The 19,170-nt window shown below is 34.7% G+C and overlaps 2 protein-coding genes across 2 annotated transcripts; both read left to right on the forward strand.

The window, feature by feature from the left end:
* Window positions 1-790: 790 nt before the first annotated feature.
* On the forward strand, window positions 791-6,306 carry LOC136061169 (structural maintenance of chromosomes protein 5-like). Its single transcript, XM_065773130.1, has 4 exons — window positions 791-794; window positions 5,747-5,838; window positions 5,937-6,041; window positions 6,154-6,306. The coding sequence occupies exons 1-4, from the start codon at window positions 791-793 to the stop codon at window positions 6,304-6,306; spliced, it is 354 nt and encodes a 117-aa protein (XP_065629202.1).
* On the forward strand, window positions 5,024-10,920 carry LOC112000175 (structural maintenance of chromosomes protein 5-like). Its single transcript, XM_065773108.1, has 10 exons — window positions 5,024-5,152; window positions 5,689-5,838; window positions 5,937-6,041; window positions 6,120-6,263; window positions 6,999-7,376; window positions 8,370-8,491; window positions 8,564-8,708; window positions 8,788-8,853; window positions 9,308-9,411; window positions 10,778-10,920. Exons 5-9 carry the CDS (start codon window positions 7,251-7,253, stop codon window positions 9,320-9,322), a joined length of 474 nt encoding a protein of 157 aa, XP_065629180.1. The 5' UTR covers window positions 5,024-5,152; window positions 5,689-5,838; window positions 5,937-6,041; window positions 6,120-6,263; window positions 6,999-7,250; the 3' UTR covers window positions 9,323-9,411; window positions 10,778-10,920.
* The last annotated feature ends 8,250 nt before the right edge of the window (window positions 10,921-19,170 follow it).

The raw sequence follows: 19,170 nt of genomic DNA on the forward strand, positions 1-19,170 counted from the left end.
GCCACTGGGCCTAGGCTAGATGGGAAAACCTTGCACATTAAGGCCTCATCCCTGGCATGAATAGCCATTCTCTGGCTGTAGTGGCTAACATGTTCCACTGGGTCTGTTCGACCATTATAAATGGTGAACACAGGCTGGTGGAATCGCCGAGGAAGACTAGCGTCCTCAATATGTCGCGTGAAGGGCGACTTAGAGACCTGATTCAAAGCCTTGTTCAAGGCATCATTCCCCTGACCCTGGCGAGTCGGACTCTTATTTCTTCGCCCACGGTGGTACTCCTCCTCACACGAAAAAGATTCGCTGGGTAGAGTTCTCGACCTTCGCCTGTAACTGGTGTCATCCGACTCCTCAGAGGAGTGCCTAGAGTTATGAGCCTTACGCCTTCGTCGCTCATATCGCAATTCCCTCTTCAACTTGTTAATCTCACGCTGTAAATTTCCTCCGCTCTTTACAAGAGAAGCATGGCCTTTCCCCCGAGAGCGGCTTCTATCTGTATGGGTTGTTCGGGTACTCCCCTCATGATCCCCCCCGTGTTCGTGGTCTACCAACGGATTACTGTGCTGAGAGCCCCTAGACTCTGCCTGGTGCTGATTAGCATCCACCTGTTGCGGGCCCGTCAATGGTTGCTGCGGTGCTCCCTTTTCCATCGTGAGTATCACACCTGCCTTTCCTTCTCAACGGATCAAATTCTCCCCATAAACGGCGCCAATTGTAGGGACTCAATTTGGATTGGACCTAGAGTATGAATGGGCTTTCAGCCCAACAAGCCCAAACAATAAATTTTTAGAGCATGGGTACAAGAACTAATACCGTTTGACAGGAAAGGTTATACTCATCAAGTAACAAGGGATATTTTAGGTTGATTCAATGAGAAAAACTCTCTTCGGCCATGTTTCAGTCCGTCTCTCCTCTCTTTTTTATGGAATCTCCTCCTCTTTTATCTCATTCGTTTCTATGTTATATACTCCGTTCTCTCCTCCATTTCCATCATACACGTGTAGTTCTTATCTTGGGAGCTCCTTTCTGTCCCATCCAGCACCTACCGGAACTTTCGCTCAGTGGCCATAAAGCTGCTTAGTCACTGTTCAGGTATCACCTCCACATTAATGCGGCCAGAGGGTTAGCTGGAAAGCATTTAATGTGGAGGTGATGGCCTTGGAAGATATTTGCTATCTTCCCCGACTCCTCCTTAGGTTTATACCCAATTTCCAGTTCAGATACAACTTTGCGGAGTCTCCGGAATAAAATGAAAGTTACATTCACCTCGGACTTTGGTGTCCTCGGACGTGCGTTATGCCGCTATATACAATATCCACTCCTTTCTCCTATATTATCCATTTAATAATAATAAAATTTTTTAAGCTATCCTCGGATAACTAAGCGTCCTCGGATTGGGCCGTTGGGCCCCGAACCCACTTCTGAGGATTCCTATATCTTTTTAACTAATAGGCCCCACATTTACATTTTCTCCAACCTTTCTCTTTCTCTTTACATTTTCATCTCCTCACTACCCTCTCTCTTAATATCACTCTTCATCTTTTCCTTTATTTTGTTTCTTCTTATTGTTATCCTTTTAGTATAACTTTGGCATTCTCTTTTCCATTATATGCATAATTTTTCTTCACAAAAAAATTTATTTCTCTCTCTTTCTCACTCAATTTTTGGTGATATATATATATATATAATTTGCATCTCTGCTTTAGGTTGAGGAATTTTTGTATTTTTTAGGTTGATCCAATTTAATTGTGTTTTAAGTTTTTTATTTTATTTATTTATTTACTTTGGTTGTTAAATTTTATCATATTGCATTGTAAAGAATTAAATATAGTATATAAGAATGTAATATTTTAATATTACATATTATGATTTAAGTAAGGACAAAATTTAGCTACAAAATCGATTGTAGCCTTAAACTACAAACTCACTCAATATCTTTTTATTGGAGGTAAATTTTGACAAATCCACCATTGGATTGCATATTCTTCTTATATCCTCCATGTTTGCAAAATTTCAAGAAAATTAAAAATCAATAGCTATGTCATTAATAAAATTTTAAATTGCAAAGTTTTTGGCAAAATTTCAAGAAAATTAAAAATCAATAGCTATGTCATTAATAAAATTTTAAATTGCAAAGTTTTTGTAATTTAAAATTATGCATAAAATATAAGATTATAGATTATATAGCAAATGATATCCGATTGACACAAAAATTGACATGTGTATTAAGAGCATAAAAAATATGTAATTCAACGGTTAGATTTTCAAAATATGCGGTAATATTTATTTTATTGAGTGAGTTTATACCTTAAGGTTACAACCAATTTTGTAGCTAAACTTTGTCCAGTAATTTTAATTTGAAATTTATTTAGAGATAATTAATTTGGTGTTTATTGTTATATCTTTTATTTTTATTTTTTTCTTCTCATATTATTTTATTCAACATTATTATTATTATTGTTGTTGAATTAATATATTAGATTGTATATTTTTTACAAGTCAATATATTAACTTGAAAGAAAATGAAAAACCAACTATTAACCAATAATAACTAAAACAATAATATTATCATGCGCAACGCGTGGGTTTACAACTAGTTAAAATAAAAATGAAAGAGCAATGATGATTTAGAGCAAAATTACACTAGCAATGGGGCATGGTGTTCCTTATTAAGATCTCCCCGAGTTTAAAGATAAAACAAAAAAACAAGGTTCTCTACTCACTAAAATGAAAAACAGAGTATAAAGTAGTAATACAAAAAATAAAGCTCAAACTTTATTGATGAAGAAAATGAAAAAAGACATGTGAGTAATAGATATTTGCTCTCTACTATTTATAGCATAGTAGAGTCAGTTACCGAGGAAAAGAAAAAAAAAGGCAGCAAACAAAGAAGAGGACTAAATCTTTGAATTTTTTTTTTTTTTATATATATATTGGAAATTGGAAGTTGTTTTGGGAATTTTTTGTTTGCAAGGAAGTTTATGTTTTTTTGTTTCTAATTTATTGGTGTAAATGTTAGTTTGAGAATTTTCTGTACGCAGGGAAGTTTATATTTTGTTTTTTATTTCTAATTTAATTTATTGGTGTAAATGAACCCTAATTTTCAATTGACAGTAAAATTTGCATCAGTTTTATCTAAAAATATAGCCCAGTACCTATTATAATGTAATACAAACTAAATATTAAGAGGCCCTCCTATACTAATTAAGATCATCTGTAAGGGTCCTAGCTACTCTTTACTTGGAATCCACGATTTTCTTCATGAAATTTTAATATTGATATTTGGGGTTAATAAAATTAGGAAATTGTGAATTTGTAAGTCTCTCTCTCTCTATATATATATATATAGTGTTTTTTTTTTTTTTGATAAACAGAAACTTTTATTAAGAAGGAAACAATCTACAACAAGCCATTGGACTCTCTCAACACAACAGAAGAGAAACAGTCCGGGCTATGTTGGTGATTTGTTGGATGTAGATTAAGGTTTTTACCAAGTAATGATTGTATATGATTAAGAAAGTAAGAAAAAGTTAGGGTGAGTACAAATTGATGTTACTACTGTGATTATTGTGGCTAGCCTAATGACACTCGTAACTGTATAAATATTTCTCAAATGCATAATATGATCAAATATACACTTAAACCTCAAATTGAGTTGAATATAAATTATAACACTAAAAAGAAAAAGAAAAAGAAAAAACTCGATGAGGCTAGTGATATATATATATATATATTTTAAGAGTTTCAACTTATGGCGTTCGCTCCTGATAATAACTCTTTATTGATAATAACTCTTTATTATCAGACCAAGGCACCAGTCAGTTTTTGGTGTGGGCGGAGATTGAATTATAGATTTCTTATACAACTATTAGAGATTTTACCAGTTGAGTTAACTGGAACTCATGACTAGTGATATTTTATTCTTTTAAAAAGTCAATAATCTTAAGTCTTAACGAGTCTGGACCCGGGTCTAACAACTCCTGAATGAGTCCAAATTTTTTGTCCCACTTTTTCTGCTTCACTTTATACTCCACCAATAAATACTTGCCACCGTGTTCACATAATTAATTAAATACTATTATTGTTGACTTATTAATACTACAGTTATTAATTAATAATAGTATTTAATTAATTAAATACTATTATTATTGACTTATTAATACTACAGTTATTAATTAATAATAGTATTTAATTAATTAGGTGAACACGTGGTAAGTATTTATTGGTAAAGTATAAAGTGGAGTAGGAAAAGTGGACTCCCGTGAATATATGTGTTTTCTCGTTTGGCGCCAATTCTCACCTTCTGGAACCCAGTGCCTCTCACACTCTTCTTTCCTATCTGAAACCCTAATTTTCACTCCCATTTGTCCTTAATCCCCAAATCAACCACCTAGGGGTTTCACAAAGTCTCCGACTTTCCAACACAACGCACACTCTGATCAATCTTCCTCAATGGCCGAGCCTTGCGCTAAGCAAGCAAGAATCGAAAGGTCCGTACACTTCTCACTCTCTCTGCTACATTTATGTCTCTGTCTGAGTTCTTGTAAGCGTTTTGAAGTCCACGATTTAGTCTGTGGTGTGTTTTTGATGTTCTATGATGGTGACATTGTCCTTGGTGTAAAAACTGTACAGTGTAACACTGTACAGCGTCAGATTTTTTTTTTTTTGTTGAAAATTTCTTTGTTGGTTTTTGGTTAGAGGACTGTTTGGTCGCTGAGAAAATGTAGGGGAAGTGAAAAAGAAATAGAATTGATGAATTCTTACTCTGAATTAGATGTTTCTTACTCATTTTCAATAAGCATTCAAATGGAAGATTTGAATGCTTCGCATAAACAAAAATAATTAAAAATACTCAAAACCCCTTTTTAATTGCATTTCTCCTGCATTAGATTGAAAATTTGAAAATTTTAGCTGTTTAAGTGCAAGAAATATAGGACTTAGGCTGAGTTTTATCTTTTTGCCAATTCTCTCCCTCTCTCTCTAATGATACATTTATAAAGGTGAGTGGTTTAGCTTTTATAATAAGAACAAAGAAAGCATAACAGTCTAGCCATTTCTTATCCATCATTTGTTGGTTTCAGGAAAGGCTGTGCCTAAAAAAGATATACTTCAAGTCATTCAAAGGTTCAACATCCAAGTCAACAATTTGACTCAAGTAAGTTTGAAGGATCTAGATTAGGACGCATGCATCAACTATAAAATGTAATTTAATAAATGCGATTCTGCTTCTTTTTTTTTTTTTTTTTTTTGATGACATAGGAGAATTTCACTCAGATTAGTTGAATGTCGCAGAGCTTATTGTACAACAATCCTCACTGTTAATCAAAACTCCTACGGGCAACTGACCCCACCCCCTAGAACCAGTTACCGGGTAATGTCTTTAGTTAAAGTTAATATGATTACTTTGATCTTGTATCTACTTTTTTTTTTTTTTTTTTTTTTTTCCCATCTATAGATTCTTTTCTCCTCTTCTTCTGCTGCTTGCCCCTCCCCTTCCCATCTCCTGTACCTATCACATGAGTGTTAATTAATATTCATAATAGTACGGTGACACTAATTATATGTTATGTAGCTGATTATGATTCACGGCAGGAGATATGCTTTTTAAACTAAATTTACTTTTTCTTTTCTCTCTCTTTTTTTTTTTTTTTTTTTGGGAGGGGGTGGGGGGGGGGGGAGGGGTTGTTGTAGTTTTTACCACAAGACAGGGTCTGTGAGTTTGCCAAATTTACTCCTGTGCAACTTCTAGAAGAAACTGAAAAGGCTGTTGGTGATCCTCAACTTCCTATCCAACAGCGTGCACCTATAGGAAAAAGCTGTGAGCTGAAGAACATTCAGCTAGTGAGTTTCTAAAGACTCACCTTCTTCCTTAATATGGTGTTAAAGATTTAAAATTATTAAAACCATACACTTATTATTAACAATTTCTACTGATCTAGTCTGTTGAGAGAAATGGAGAGACTTTGAATCAATGGAGAGCACTGAATGCTGAATTAGAGAAAGATGTTGAGCGTGTTCGTCAAAGAGAAGAACTTCTAACAAAGGTTAGCTCTTTTAGATTTTGTTCATGATCATTCTATGCTTGATAACATTTCAATTGTGATTTTTCTGTCATGCTGCAGGTTGAGTCCATGAAAGAAATTACCTTGACTGAAGTATGGCATGAAGAAGGCTGAATATATGGAAGCTAAGGAGCATGAAAAGGATGCAAAGAAGAAGTTGGATGAAGCTGCAAAAACCTTTAGTGACCTTAAGGAACCCATTGAGTATGATGACTTATCTTTTGTTCACCAGATGTGTAGTGCTTAATATATTTTTTTTGATAGCTAATATAAGTTTTATCGATAAGAAAAGTACAATGTGTTTACAATAGTAAACTCACTGCACTTGAAGAGTGTGTAGTGCTTAATGTGGATGCATTATTTATGAGTTTGATAAAATATTGACTTCATAATATGCTAATGACAATGTTTTATCACGTGACCATTGTCATGCTGACATAGTTGCATGTCAAATCTCTGTGCTGGTTATGGCACATCTTTATTTCTCTCTGTTGACTTTAGATATGCTATCTTTGTACCAGAGACAGCTACTCATGGAATTTTCTCTTCAGGTAGATTTTTGATAGTTAACATGGTGACGTTTTGCAATTATTTCATATTATACTGAATGGACTTCACAATATGGTCAATCTTATGATCTGTGTGAGGTCTTGGGGGTCCATGCATTGGCTATTGGGTTTAAGCTTGGCTAAAATTCAACAATTCTTTTTCATTTATGGTTTTGTGGGTTGATATAGGATATGTTTTATCAAAGGTATACCATACTAAGAACATAGGAAAACCTATATAATTGTTGTGAAAAGTGAGTGACTGATTTCGTGGTTGCATGTTACTAGCATTTTTTTCCTTTCTTCTCTTTGAGATCAATCACTGTTGCAATATGTCATGTTTCATCTTCTAAAGTGTTAGTTTACTCATTAATCAATCAATTGTTTGCAGGAAACAAAAGCAAGAGAAGGCAGTCTTGGATGCTAAATGTAAAAAAGCTGGCCGTCTTGGAAATGAAAATTCAAAAAGACTTACAGAACTTATGTCAAATGAAAACCCTTTGCTACTTACAGCTCGCTATCTTTCTTTCAGTTTTTTGGTCTCTTTAATATTTTTTCACACAATTGTATTTCTTCTGTTGCCTTCAACATTCATTTACATTTTCTATAGGGGGTGCAAGTATGAGGAAAAAATATAAAAGAAATGGAAGACCTGAGGAAGCAAGAAGAATCTTGTCAACAAAGAATCATTAAAGCTAAAGAGAATCTTGCTGCTGCTGAAGCAGAACTTGAAAATCTGCCTCCATATGAACCTCCAAAAGATGAACTTGTAAGTAACTTTTCTAGCCAATTATTGATTTTTTCTGGCGGCGTGGGTTATGATGTGAATTTATTGACATACAGTCGCTGGAGACTTGAACCACTTTAAATATATGGAGCTGATTTTGAGGTTAACTGTCTTGAAGTATCTTGAAAAAGTTATGGTCTCTCTTTTTTGGCTATCATCAAATGTATTGGTGTACCTAAAAAAAAAAAAAAAACGATTGTATTGGTGCAAGTATAATCTACTAAAATTTTATGTATAGGTTTTCCTATGAGTAAATTGGAAAACAATGATTAGTTTGAACTTTTGTGTTTTCTGTTGATGATAATTTTCCTGAACATTTTTATGAAAGTCAGTAATTACTGTTTGGTTGCTATTCTTTTGATTTGGTTGATACCTTCACTGTTATTACTGAAAACATTTCTCCACCAGGATAATTTAAAGGCTCAAATCCTGGAGCTAGAAGTTTCAGCTAATAATAAGAGGANAAATGTGTATATATATTTATATATGTTCAATTTCTTATTATGAGGAATGGTTTTGTTATTGAAATTGAGCTCATTGCCTGAAAGCTCACTCATGCATATCTGTTTGCATTTGGTATGAAACACTTAAGAAATGTTTATCTAATATGGTAATACCTATGCATCGTCCTTAACCTCATATACCAGTTATTCTGATTGAGTGCCATCATGGCCCTTGTGATCTGCTGGTAGTAGTTTCTTTTCTTCAATTTGGGATCCTGTTGAAGTTACTTTTTCTCCTCAAGCTGGTGCTTTCTCTTTTGCAGCATGGTGGTACGATTGTGTGACCATATAAGAAACAAATATATTTTGTTTCTTTTATTAGATATATGTTTTAGCTATGTGTTTTTTGTTATCTTTTTTCTTTAATATGAATTTCTGGTTTATTGTAAAACTCCTATTTTTTTTTTCATCCCCCTTTCCATCAGATGCTTTCCCAAATGAAAAAAACGAGTAAACTTTTTGAGAACACCAGGATAATTTAAAGGCTCAAATCCTGGAGCTAGAAGTTTCAGCTAATAATAAGAGGAATCGAAAGTCAGAGAAGGAAAGACTTTTAGGTCAAAAGAAAATGAGCCTCAGGAATTGCCTAGACAGGTAAATTTGAATGAGATTTTAATGTTTCATATGCCTTTTACCTTTATAATATCTTTCTGATGATTTTTAGAGGTTGAAGGATATGGAGAATACACACAACAAATGTCTTCAGGCATTAATGAAATTTGGAGCTGAGAGGATATCTGAGGCTTATCATTGGTTGCAAGACCATCACAATGAGTTCAATAAAGCAGTGTATGGTCATGTTTTGCTTGAGGTATGTATTTTATAATTCGGATTGTTGCTTTATGAATTAATTCTTCTTTCACTTACTTTTTAATAATTTTTGTGTTCAGGTTAATGTCTCTGATCGGGTTCATGCAAACTATTTAGAAGGTCATGTCCCCTATTACATCTGGAAGGTATTTTTCCTTTATCTGTATCAAACATAAAAAAGTAAAGTTCTGTACTATTTTTTTTCATTTGGGTTCAGCACTTGCTGAGACTTGGGTGATGATCATATTAGGAACCTGAGCTTCTTGTTGGTTTTATTTGTTTTTATTTTAGAGATCTCAGTTACTTAAAAGGCAATTGGGACAAAGGTGGTGGAAAGATTTTGTTAGGCTATGATTTGAATAAGGTCCCATAAGCTAAGGGACCAAGTTTTTTTGATACCAAGCACATAATTTGATATCATGGCATGATTATTACTTATCAAAAAAATATTTTTGCCATGATGTTGTCTTCTCATTAAGAATTCCCACGTATTATATTGTTCTCAAAGGAGTGCAAGTATATTTTAGAAGCCATGATATCAAATTATGTGAACTATCTTTCTTGTGAAACTGACTATATACCATTTTACTTCTTGTTAAGGTAAGAAGGAGGTAGAGAATTTTAGACAGCAGCTTTCAGCTGCCAAGAGGCATGCAGAATCAATTGCTATGATCACTCCTGAACTTGAAAAGGAACTTCTTCAGGTTTGTATTATGGCTTAAAGTTGAAACATGTCAAAACGTTATTTTCAGTTTGCATGAGTTATCAGGAATTTTGTATTATAGAAGCTTGTGTCTTAGCAATTGTCTTGAGATGTACTGCTGGAGTTTTTGCAATTCCAAAAGTTAATGCTTCCGGGACATGCTGGTTTCTATCAATGATAATTTGATAGATATAATAATAATAGTAATAGTAATTGTAATAGTAATAATAATAATAGTAATTTGATAGATATAAAAAGATTATATAAAATAGAAAGAGGTGTTAATGAATTAAATCTAAAAATAAATTTAATATGTTGCTAGTTATTTCCTCCATTGATGTGAAAAGATTATGGGATCGATTTATACGGAACAACAAGCCCAATCATTGCACTAGAGTGAACAGGTTGCACGTATATGAAAGCTGCTAACTGTGTGTACTAATCATGCCATTCTGTGGCTGGTCTACTGTGTGGTTCTCGGTTGAATGTTGACATGGGCTTGAAACTATGAGGGAAGATAACATTATTGTCTTATATTGTGTTCTGTTATCCCTTCTAGATGGTAGAAACACAGGGTGTATGCTTTGAACCCTTGGGGTATTTGGGATTTAGCTAATTCAATAGTAATGTCTGCTTCATATGATTAATATTTCACACTTATAGATAAGATTGTGCAGCATAAACTGATTTATTTAGCTTCTTGCACTAAATAGCTTTAAGTGGCATTTGAATAGTATCCTGGAGGGAATAGGGATTACATGGAAGCTCCAATGCAATGAGAATTGTTTTGGATCAATATAGAATTTTTTTTCCTATGTGACATAATTATTTAGGCTACCTGTTTCTCTGGTTTAAGACATTCTTAGAAGTACAAGCTGCAACAATAATTACATTTTTGCCTATTGTTTGGAGTATCCTTACCTTAATATTTACATTTTTCCATGAAAAATTTATTGAGTAACAATTAGAGCTCCAATTAAAATTCTACCTTAATTACATTTTGGGGATTGAAGCCCGATACTATCTCTACTTAGTCATTGATGGAATTCCTAGACTCTATGATTTTGTGCTGTTAACAACTTGTCTCTTTTCTTTCTTTACTCTCTTTTTTATCACTGTATTTGCTTTCTTAGAACTGTATAATCCCTTTATACTTTTCAAATCTTTAATAAATTGAATTACCTATCAAAACAGATACTGCCTTATATAAAATCTTATGTTATTAATATTAGTATTTACATAGGAAATCTAATATGCCAGTCTCATGATTAGTTTCACTTTAAGAATGTATTGTTTTCCTCAGCGCTTCATATTTTCATGGCTCTTTATTCAAGAAACATTCTAATTTCTTTTGTGTTGACATGTAGATGCCTACTACTATTGAGGAATTGGAGGCTGCCATTCAAGATAATATATCACAGGCCAATTCTATGCTTTTTTTAAACAACAATATTTTGGAAGAATATGAACACCGTAAAAATCAGGTAGTATTCTGCCATCTTTAGTATAATGTGTACTAGTTTCTTTTATATTTTATTTTGACTGTAATTAAAACCATGTCACATTTAGAAGATCTTGCAAAAAAACTTGAAGCGGATAACAAGGAGCTGAGGAGGTGTTTAGCTGAAATAGATAACTTGAAGGTGAGTGAAGTTTAGTTGCCTCATTACATAGCCAGGGTTCTGTGAAGTTACTATTTCTCTCCTTCAATCCCTTCTCACTGGCCATCATTCTGTGATCAAAGTCAATGTAAATGGGATAAGCCGATAAAACATATATACTCTGCATAATTTAATACTGAAGCTAAAGACTATTACTTTAATCATACGAGGACAGGGAAGACAATGTGCATGGATTGTCACATGTTGCTAAAAAAGATTACCTATTGCACAGCTCACCCCCTCTTCCCTCTTCTCTCACCTTTCCTACCAGTGAATTCACAAACCATAAAATCAATCTATTCTTTTATCATTCCTCCTTTTGAAATTGTTTTAGTTCATCTAGAATTTCCATGTAACAGTAATCAATTGAATATTATCTAGATGGCTAAAATCAGGGTAAAATTATTTTGCATCTCTTTCTGAAATGTTGATATTAATCATCATAGCATCTGGCTGGCTAAATTATTTGGTAATTCATCCGGGTAACTTTTGGTTTCAATTAAAACCTAAACAAGTCCTGATGTTTAGTTTTTGAGAAAAAAAAAAGGGGGTCCGGGTGTTTGGTTTCCTTTTAAATTGATTGATATAATCGTATGGTTTTTATATTCTTTTCATTGTATACGTGAATCTCATGAATGGCTAGAAATTATTAGATGGGAAGAAACTAGCATGTTCCCAAACTCAAGCTAATATTGCTCCTCACTTGTTGTGTCAAAATTTTAGGGAATGAATGAACTGAATAATTTTCTTGTCAAAGAATAAAAAGAATAATTTGATCCTATCATATCATATTATTAATCTTGTATGCTTTTAGTTTTTTCCCAATCTCCTGTTGTTACTTTCTTGTATATAATATATTTGCTCAGCTGCCTCAATTTATCTATTTTGATATCCATATATGTATTTTTCCTATGCAATGTCCAAATTTTAAATTGGTGCAGGAAAATTGGCTTCCAACATTGAGAAATCTTGTTGCTCGGATAAATGAGACTTAGTCGTAACTTTCAAGAGATGGCTGTCACAGGAGAAGTTTCATTGGGTATTCATTGCTTTGCTTATAGAGAATGTACCTTATGTCCAGTTTGGATGGAAGGGGAAGAAGGGAGAGTAAAGTAGAGTTGGCCAGAAATTGGCAATTGCCAGCCAACTCTCCTCTACTTCCCCCTCTCTTCATACACACACAACAACAAAATTGCATACACGTATATATATATATATATACGCACACACATATGTATAAGTATAGATATACATATACATATATACATATATATACATATGTGTATATATATATATATATGTATGTACATATGTAGATATGTATACATATCTACATATGTACATAAATATGTAGTTATATGTATACATACGTATGTGTATATGTGTACATATATGTGTATATATGTATATAAATGTGTATATATATATATATATATATGTATACATATGTAACTTATCAAAAAGTTGACTGGAAATTGGCAATTGCCGGCCAACTCTCCTCTACTTCCCCCTCCCTCCCTCCCTCCCTCTCCCTCTCCTCACAAATATCACTTCATACACAACAACAACAAAATTGCATACACATATATATATATCTTTTGTATAGACACACACATACTACTAATTAAAACAACAAAAATACCAAACCATCACAAATATCACTTTAAACCCACAACAACCAATTGCATATAGACACACATTCTAAAGAATCCAAACAACAAAAATATCAAAATCATACCACAAGAAGAGGCTTATCACTCAACAGAAGAATTTAGTGCAGTTCGATTGCGATATTGTGAAGTGCCACAAACATCGCAATCGAATTGCACAAGATTCGTTCGGTGGACATTATTGGCACGATGCTTTATGCAATTAGCGCTTTCGCAGAAGTCCAAGCATGGGTGACAGAAATTCATGTCTCTGTGACAAGGATGATGATCAATAGCGCTGCGCTTCTTCTTCTTCTTAGGCATCTCAAATCTCTCTCGCACTCTTTCTCTCTCAATGCCTCTCTCTCTGTCGCTCTTCTCTCAGAAAATATCTTGTGTGTTGCTATGTCTGTGTTTGCGCCGTTTTCTTTAAGTAGTTAAAAAGTGGCGAGTTTGGGATTTGTAATTAAAAGACATTACCTAGAGAATCAGTTTAAATGAAGTACTAATTAATTAGAGTGAAAAGTAAAAACACTTAATAGTTAATTAGGGTGAAAAGTAACTGTATTAATTCATTTGATGTGGTACTCAAGACCACAAGACCAACTGTTCTTCTCAAGTAATTGCAATCAATAATAAAAAGCCACTTATTTAAAATAAGACCAAAATGCAAAATTTACCCTCTAAGTTTTATTACTTTTTATTTCAGTCTTATAATTTTAGTTTTTGTAATTTCAGTTCTCTAAATTTCATTCTTTCCCAATTAAGTTTTTCGTTAATATGCTGTTAGTTTCTGCCATTAATTTTTAATTTTTGTTTACATTTATATTTATAATTTTTTAATTTATGAAAAAAAAAAACATTAATTAAAGAAAAAAAAAAAAAAAAACCAGAAAGCCATTTAGAGGAACGTTCCTTCTTACAAATATTTGTTAAAAACTGAAGCCCAAACTAGACTCAGTGAGTCAACTCGTCCTCAGAAGAAACAAAAGAAGGAAATAACTGAAATACTTTCCATAAGCGTCCATGAGAACAATTTCATCCTTGTCATCTTTGTTTTTCTTTTCTTCCCCTCTAGATCTGTCATTGTCTCTCATCCTTCTCTTTCTCATTCTCAGTTTCTTAGATTAGGGTGGGATTTCATTTTTGTTATCCAGGTGTGGAAGGGAATGTTACTCTAATTGCCTTTTTATCCTTTTTTATTTTTTTCATTAATGTTTTTCTAAAATTAAAAAAAAAATTATAAAAATATAAAAATTAAATATAAAAAATTAAAAGTTAATGGCAAAAAACTAACAATACATTAACAGAAGATTTAATTGAAAAGAAATGAAATTTAGAGGACTAAAATGACAAAACACAAATTTATAGGACTGAAATGAAAAATAGTGAAACTTAAAGGGTGTATTTTGCATTTTGGCCTTATTTTAAATAGGTGGTTTTTTATTATTGGTTGCAATTACTTGAGAGGAACAATTGGTCCTGTGGTCTTGAGTGCCACATAAGATGAATTAATACAGTTACTTTTCACCCTAATTAACTATTGAGTGTTTTTACTTTTCACTCTAATTAATTAGTACTTCATTTAAACCGATTCTTTAGGTAATGTCTTTTAATTACAAATCCCGATCTCGCCACTTTTTAACTACTTAAAGAAAACGACGCAAACATTGACATAGCAACACATTGAGAGAAAAGCGACAGAGAGAGAGGCATTTAGAGAGAGAGAGAGAGAGAGAGAGAGATGCCTAAGAAGAAGAAGCACAGCGCTAGTGATCGTCATCCTCATCGCAGCGACGTAAATTTCTGTCACCCATGCTTGCACTTCTGCGAAAGCATTAATTGCATGAAGCATCATGCCAATAATGTCCACCGAATGAATCTTGTGCAGTTCGATGGCGATGTTTGTGGCATTTCACAAATATCGCAATTGAACTGCACTAGATTCTTCTGCTGAGTGATAAGCCTCTTCTTGTGGTATGATTTTGATATTTTTGTTGTTTGGATTCTTTAGAATGTGTCTATATATGTGTATGCAATTTGGTTGTTGTGTGTTTGAAGTGATATTTGTGATGGTTTTGGTATTTTTGTTGTTTTGGATTTATTAGTATGTGTGTGTGTGTATATACATATGCGTATGCAATTTTGTTGTTGTGTGTGTATGAAGTGATATTTGTGAGTAAGGGGGATTGATAGCTAAAGGCCTTGTTTTTCATAAGATATTGTGGATTTGGAGAAGTGATAGACTTCATTAGTTGATTTATTTTAGATTAGTAATCCAATGCAGTTGCACTTATCGTATTGCATAATGAGGTTAAGGTTAAAATTAGGAAATTACATCTTGATGTTGTTTGCCTTGCGGAGACCAAAGTTAGGAGAGAAGTTGGTAGCACTCTTTTGGAAATGTTATTTCCTGGATGGGGGTATGAGATAGCTTACTCTAGTAATGATTTGGGTAGAATTTGGGTTTTTTTAAAAAAAATTTTATTTATTTATTTATTTTTTTATCATCGGCAAAGGAATTTTATTGAGAAAGAAACAGATCAATTACAAAATATTGGCTTGCTCCAACAATATGACATTACAAAAGGATTGAGGAGCAGAACCTAAACCAAATGAGTTAGCTAGTCTGTTAACATAGAGACCAAGATGCTAAGGTGTGGGCCGCAACATTAGCTTCCCTAGGAATCCAACTAAATTTGCAGTTTGGTATTAATGTTCCCAGTTTGAGGGTATCTTGAGAAAGAACAGAAATCCTCCATGTGTCTGAGCTGCCTGGTGATGTAAGAGCATCTACTGAAATCTTTGAGTCACTTTCAATTGTCACACAATTAATACTCTGGTCAACAGCAAGCTGAGCAGCCTAGTTGATTGCTTCAGCTTCTGCTTGGATAGGGACATTGGTTTCTACTCGCTTTGATAGAGTGAAAACTAATGCTCCTCTCCAATCTCTTGCCACTTTGGCTATATAGGAATTTTTCTCTTCAATTGCAGCGTTGTAGTTGACCTTAATTGTTCTATACTCCGGCCTTGTCCACTCTACATTCTTGGGAGGTTTCTTGCAAATTTGGTTAGGCCCATAAACAGCTAAATGTTCTAGATAGCGTCTCATTAGACTTTGGTGAAATCTTTCCACATTTATCTCTGATCCTTTGAATACCACTAAATTTCGGGTCTTCCAAATAGCCTCTAGCACAAGAGTTCCATATAGGAGGAAAGAAGATCTCTCTTGCTGGGATTGGAACTCTACTATTGGAGGGGATAGTAGGAACTCAATGAGCTGGGTGTGGATGAGAATGCCAGTTGATAAGGTTTAATACCTCAATTTCTGGTGAACCATAGAGCTCTTGCAAAATCACAGTGAATAAAAAGATGCATTGGAGATTCAACTTCCGATGCACATAGAGAGCACAACTGACAGACCTGGGAATTAAATTAGTGCAGTTTGTCTCTGGTGGGGAGGACATTAGCAGCAATTCTCCAGAGGGTCATTTTCATCCTTTCATGAATATTTAACTTCCATATCTCTGCTGTCCAGATACCATTAGCTCTTTCATTGATTGAAGAACCACTATGGAGCCAGTAAGCTGATTTAACTGAGAAATTTCCAATTGAGGATTTAACCCAGAACCAACGATCCTCTGTAAGTCCAGGTCTAAATGGCAAAGATCTAATGGCTTTGGCAGACTGTTCATCAAAGAGGGTGTTTAATTTTTCATCATCCCATCTCAATCCGTTGGGATTCAAAAGATGCGAAACAATTAGACAACTATTAGTGCATTCAGTTGTCTTTGGCACCGGTTTGAAGTTTGGTAGATTAGGGACCCATGGGTCCTCTCAGGTACATATGCTTTTCCCATTGCTTACTAATTTGCAAGCTCCATTCAAAATAATTGACTTGGCATTGTTGATACTCTTCCAAGCCCAAGAGGCTCTTTATGGAGGGTCTTCCCAAAGCCAATTCCTACCCACTCTATATTTGGCTTTAATAGCTTGAACACAAAGGCTATCTTTGTCCACCAAGAAACGCCGTGCTGCAATCATGGAGGTGCCTGAAGCCTAGACCTCCTTGATTCTTTGGTTGACATAGGTGATCCCAAGCCATTGGGGTGAAATAATGGCTTGAGCTATTTTTTGGGTTCTGCCAGAACTTATGTATAGATGCATCCAACTCCTCACAAAGATCCTTTGGAATCTGAAAATTTGCCATCGTATAGGTTGGGGTTGCTAATGCCACTGCATTTATAAGCGTTGCACGTCCCATCCAGGACAAACTCTTGCTCTTTCACCCACTAATTTTTGACTCAATGCTTTCCTTTAGATGGGCAAAATCTTTCTTTTTGCTTCTGGATAGGAATAAGGGGACTACAAGATATTCCTTGGTTCCGGATTTGTGTCAGGAATTGGGAATGAACTCCATGAGAGGCAAATAATCCCGATTTCTCTAGATTGATATTTTGACTAGACCAGGCACAATATTTCGAGAGACACTCTGCCATGGCACTCACTTCCACTTGTTTAGCTTTGCAAATTAATCACATCATCTGCATACATAAGCTTTGTGATTGTTGGGCTTGTACGACCAAGTTTAACTCCATTGATTGCTCCATTGCCAGTAGCTTTGTTGATTAGTCTGGCTAACACTTCACTACCCAATATGAATAGATAGGGGGATAGCAGGTCGTCCTGTCTAAGCCCCCTTGCAGGAGTCACTGTTGGGCCAACGCCTCCATTAATGAGAATAGTATACCTGACTGTAGAGATACATTGGTAGACTATCTTGATAAATTGCTGGCAAAACCCAAAATTATTAAGTACTTGTGCAAGGAAAGACCACTCCATTCTATCATAAGCCTTTTGAAAATCAATTTTCAGCCCCAAATATCCCTGTTTTTTCTTTGTTTGAGAAAAGGTGTGCACTACTTACTGAGCTAAGAGAATGTTCTCAGCAATATTTCTGTTAGGGACAAAGGCGACCTGGGCTGGATCAATCAGCTTGCTTAGAATTGGTTTGAGCCTAGCCACCAAAATCCTTGTGATAACCTTATAGCAAAAGCTGCAAAGGCTTATGGGTTTGAATTGAGAAGTTTATAGGCACCTTGAGTTTTGGGAATCAGAGTTATATACGTGTGATTTAGCTCTCGAAGCATTCTTTTATCTCTGAAGAAACTGCTCACTGCTTTGATAAGTTGCTCTCCAACAATCGACCAGAATTTTTTGAAGAAAAGCCCAGGCATACGATCTGGTCCTGGGCTCTTGAGAGGGTTCATAGCAAAAATAGTCTGCTTAATCTCCTACGGTAAAGGTATATGAATCAGGTCCTCATTCTCTTCTGGCTCTATGCAAGGGGAAATGAGGTTCTCTAGGTCTCTAGGGAAGTTAGGATTTGAGGAATTGTATAATTCTTGGAAGAGTTTTTCAAAATACTTCTCTATGTCTTCTTTCTCATAAATGTAATTCCCATTCTCAAGCTTGATTTCTGCAATGTTGTTCTTCCTTCTTCTGATTATAGTAGAGGCATGAAAGAATTTTGAGTTGCGGTCTCCTTTCAACCAGAGTTCCCTAGATTTCTGTTTCCATTTAATGTCCTCCCTGGCTTGCAATTCTTCAAGTTCTAATAACAAATTGGCTTCCTTCTCCAAATTCTCTTGGGATGGGCTGCTATGCTGTTGCTTCTCAATCTCTTTCTCAATCGCAATTATTCTCGTTATCACATGGCCAAAACTGTATTTGTTCCATCTTTTAAGTTCTGAGCTCGTGTGATAAATCTTCCTCATTAATTTGAAGCTATGTGAGCCTTCAAATTGTTTCTTCCAGGCTGTCTTAATCACTTCAACACAGGAGGGTCTCAGATCCACATCGCCTTAAATCTGTAAGGCCTATTTTGGTTGTTAAACTCCATAGTTGTGTCCATCCTAATGGGTTTGTGATCTGAAGATGGGGCTATCAAGTGCACAATTCCTGCCTTTGGAAATAATTCTTGCCACTCTTGATTGCAGCAGCCTTGGTCAAGTCGTTCCATAATTATAGATGAGCCTCCTCTTCTATTAGACCAAGTGAAGCGTGAGCCTAAACTTTATTGCCCCTGCATTTGCAACAAAATCATGAAAAGCTTTATGAGGTCTGTTGTTGCTCGAACCTCCAAACTTGTCATCACTAGCACTTATACTGTTATAGTCTTCCATTAGTAGCCAAGGCCCAGCAAAGGAGGTTATGATGCTAGTAATTAAATTCCAGAAGCTCTCTCTCTTCGAGATTTTTTTTTGGGGAGGGGGGGAGAGGGGGCATAAACCAAAATAAGCATCCATACCTCAGTTGGTGGATCTGAGTAGATTAGACAGGCAATCACATTCATGTTGTTGAAAAAAACCTCTAATTCAACGCCTCTCTTCCATAAAAGAGATAATCCCCCAACTTTACCTATCACATCAACACTAAAGCTTCCACCAA

The sequence above is a fragment of the Quercus suber genome, unplaced genomic scaffold (genome assembly GCF_002906115.3).
Source record: "Quercus suber isolate HL8 unplaced genomic scaffold, Cork oak 2.0 scaffold_69, whole genome shotgun sequence".
Lineage (NCBI taxonomy): Eukaryota > Viridiplantae > Streptophyta > Magnoliopsida > Fagales > Fagaceae > Quercus > Quercus suber.

What these genes read in the sequence shown, in the direction of transcription:
- LOC112000175 (XM_065773108.1), top strand. Translation starts at nt 7,251, where the DNA reads ATGGAAGACCTGAGGAAGCAAGAAGAATCTTGTCAACAAAGAATCATT. An exon ending in AACCTCCAAAAGATGAACTT is followed by an intron (nt 7,377 to 8,369) that starts GTAAGTAACTTT and finishes TGAGAACACCAG; the next exon opens with GATAATTTAAAGGCTCAAAT. An exon ending in ATGGTCATGTTTTGCTTGAG is followed by an intron (nt 8,709 to 8,787) that starts GTATGTATTTTA and finishes TTTTGTGTTCAG; the next exon opens with GTTAATGTCTCTGATCGGGT.
- LOC136061169 (XM_065773130.1), top strand. An exon ending in AGCTGAAGAACATTCAGCTA is followed by an intron (nt 5,839 to 5,936) that starts GTGAGTTTCTAA and finishes CTACTGATCTAG; the next exon opens with TCTGTTGAGAGAAATGGAGA. An exon ending in GAGAAGAACTTCTAACAAAG is followed by an intron (nt 6,042 to 6,153) that starts GTTAGCTCTTTT and finishes CCTTGACTGAAG; the next exon opens with TATGGCATGAAGAAGGCTGA.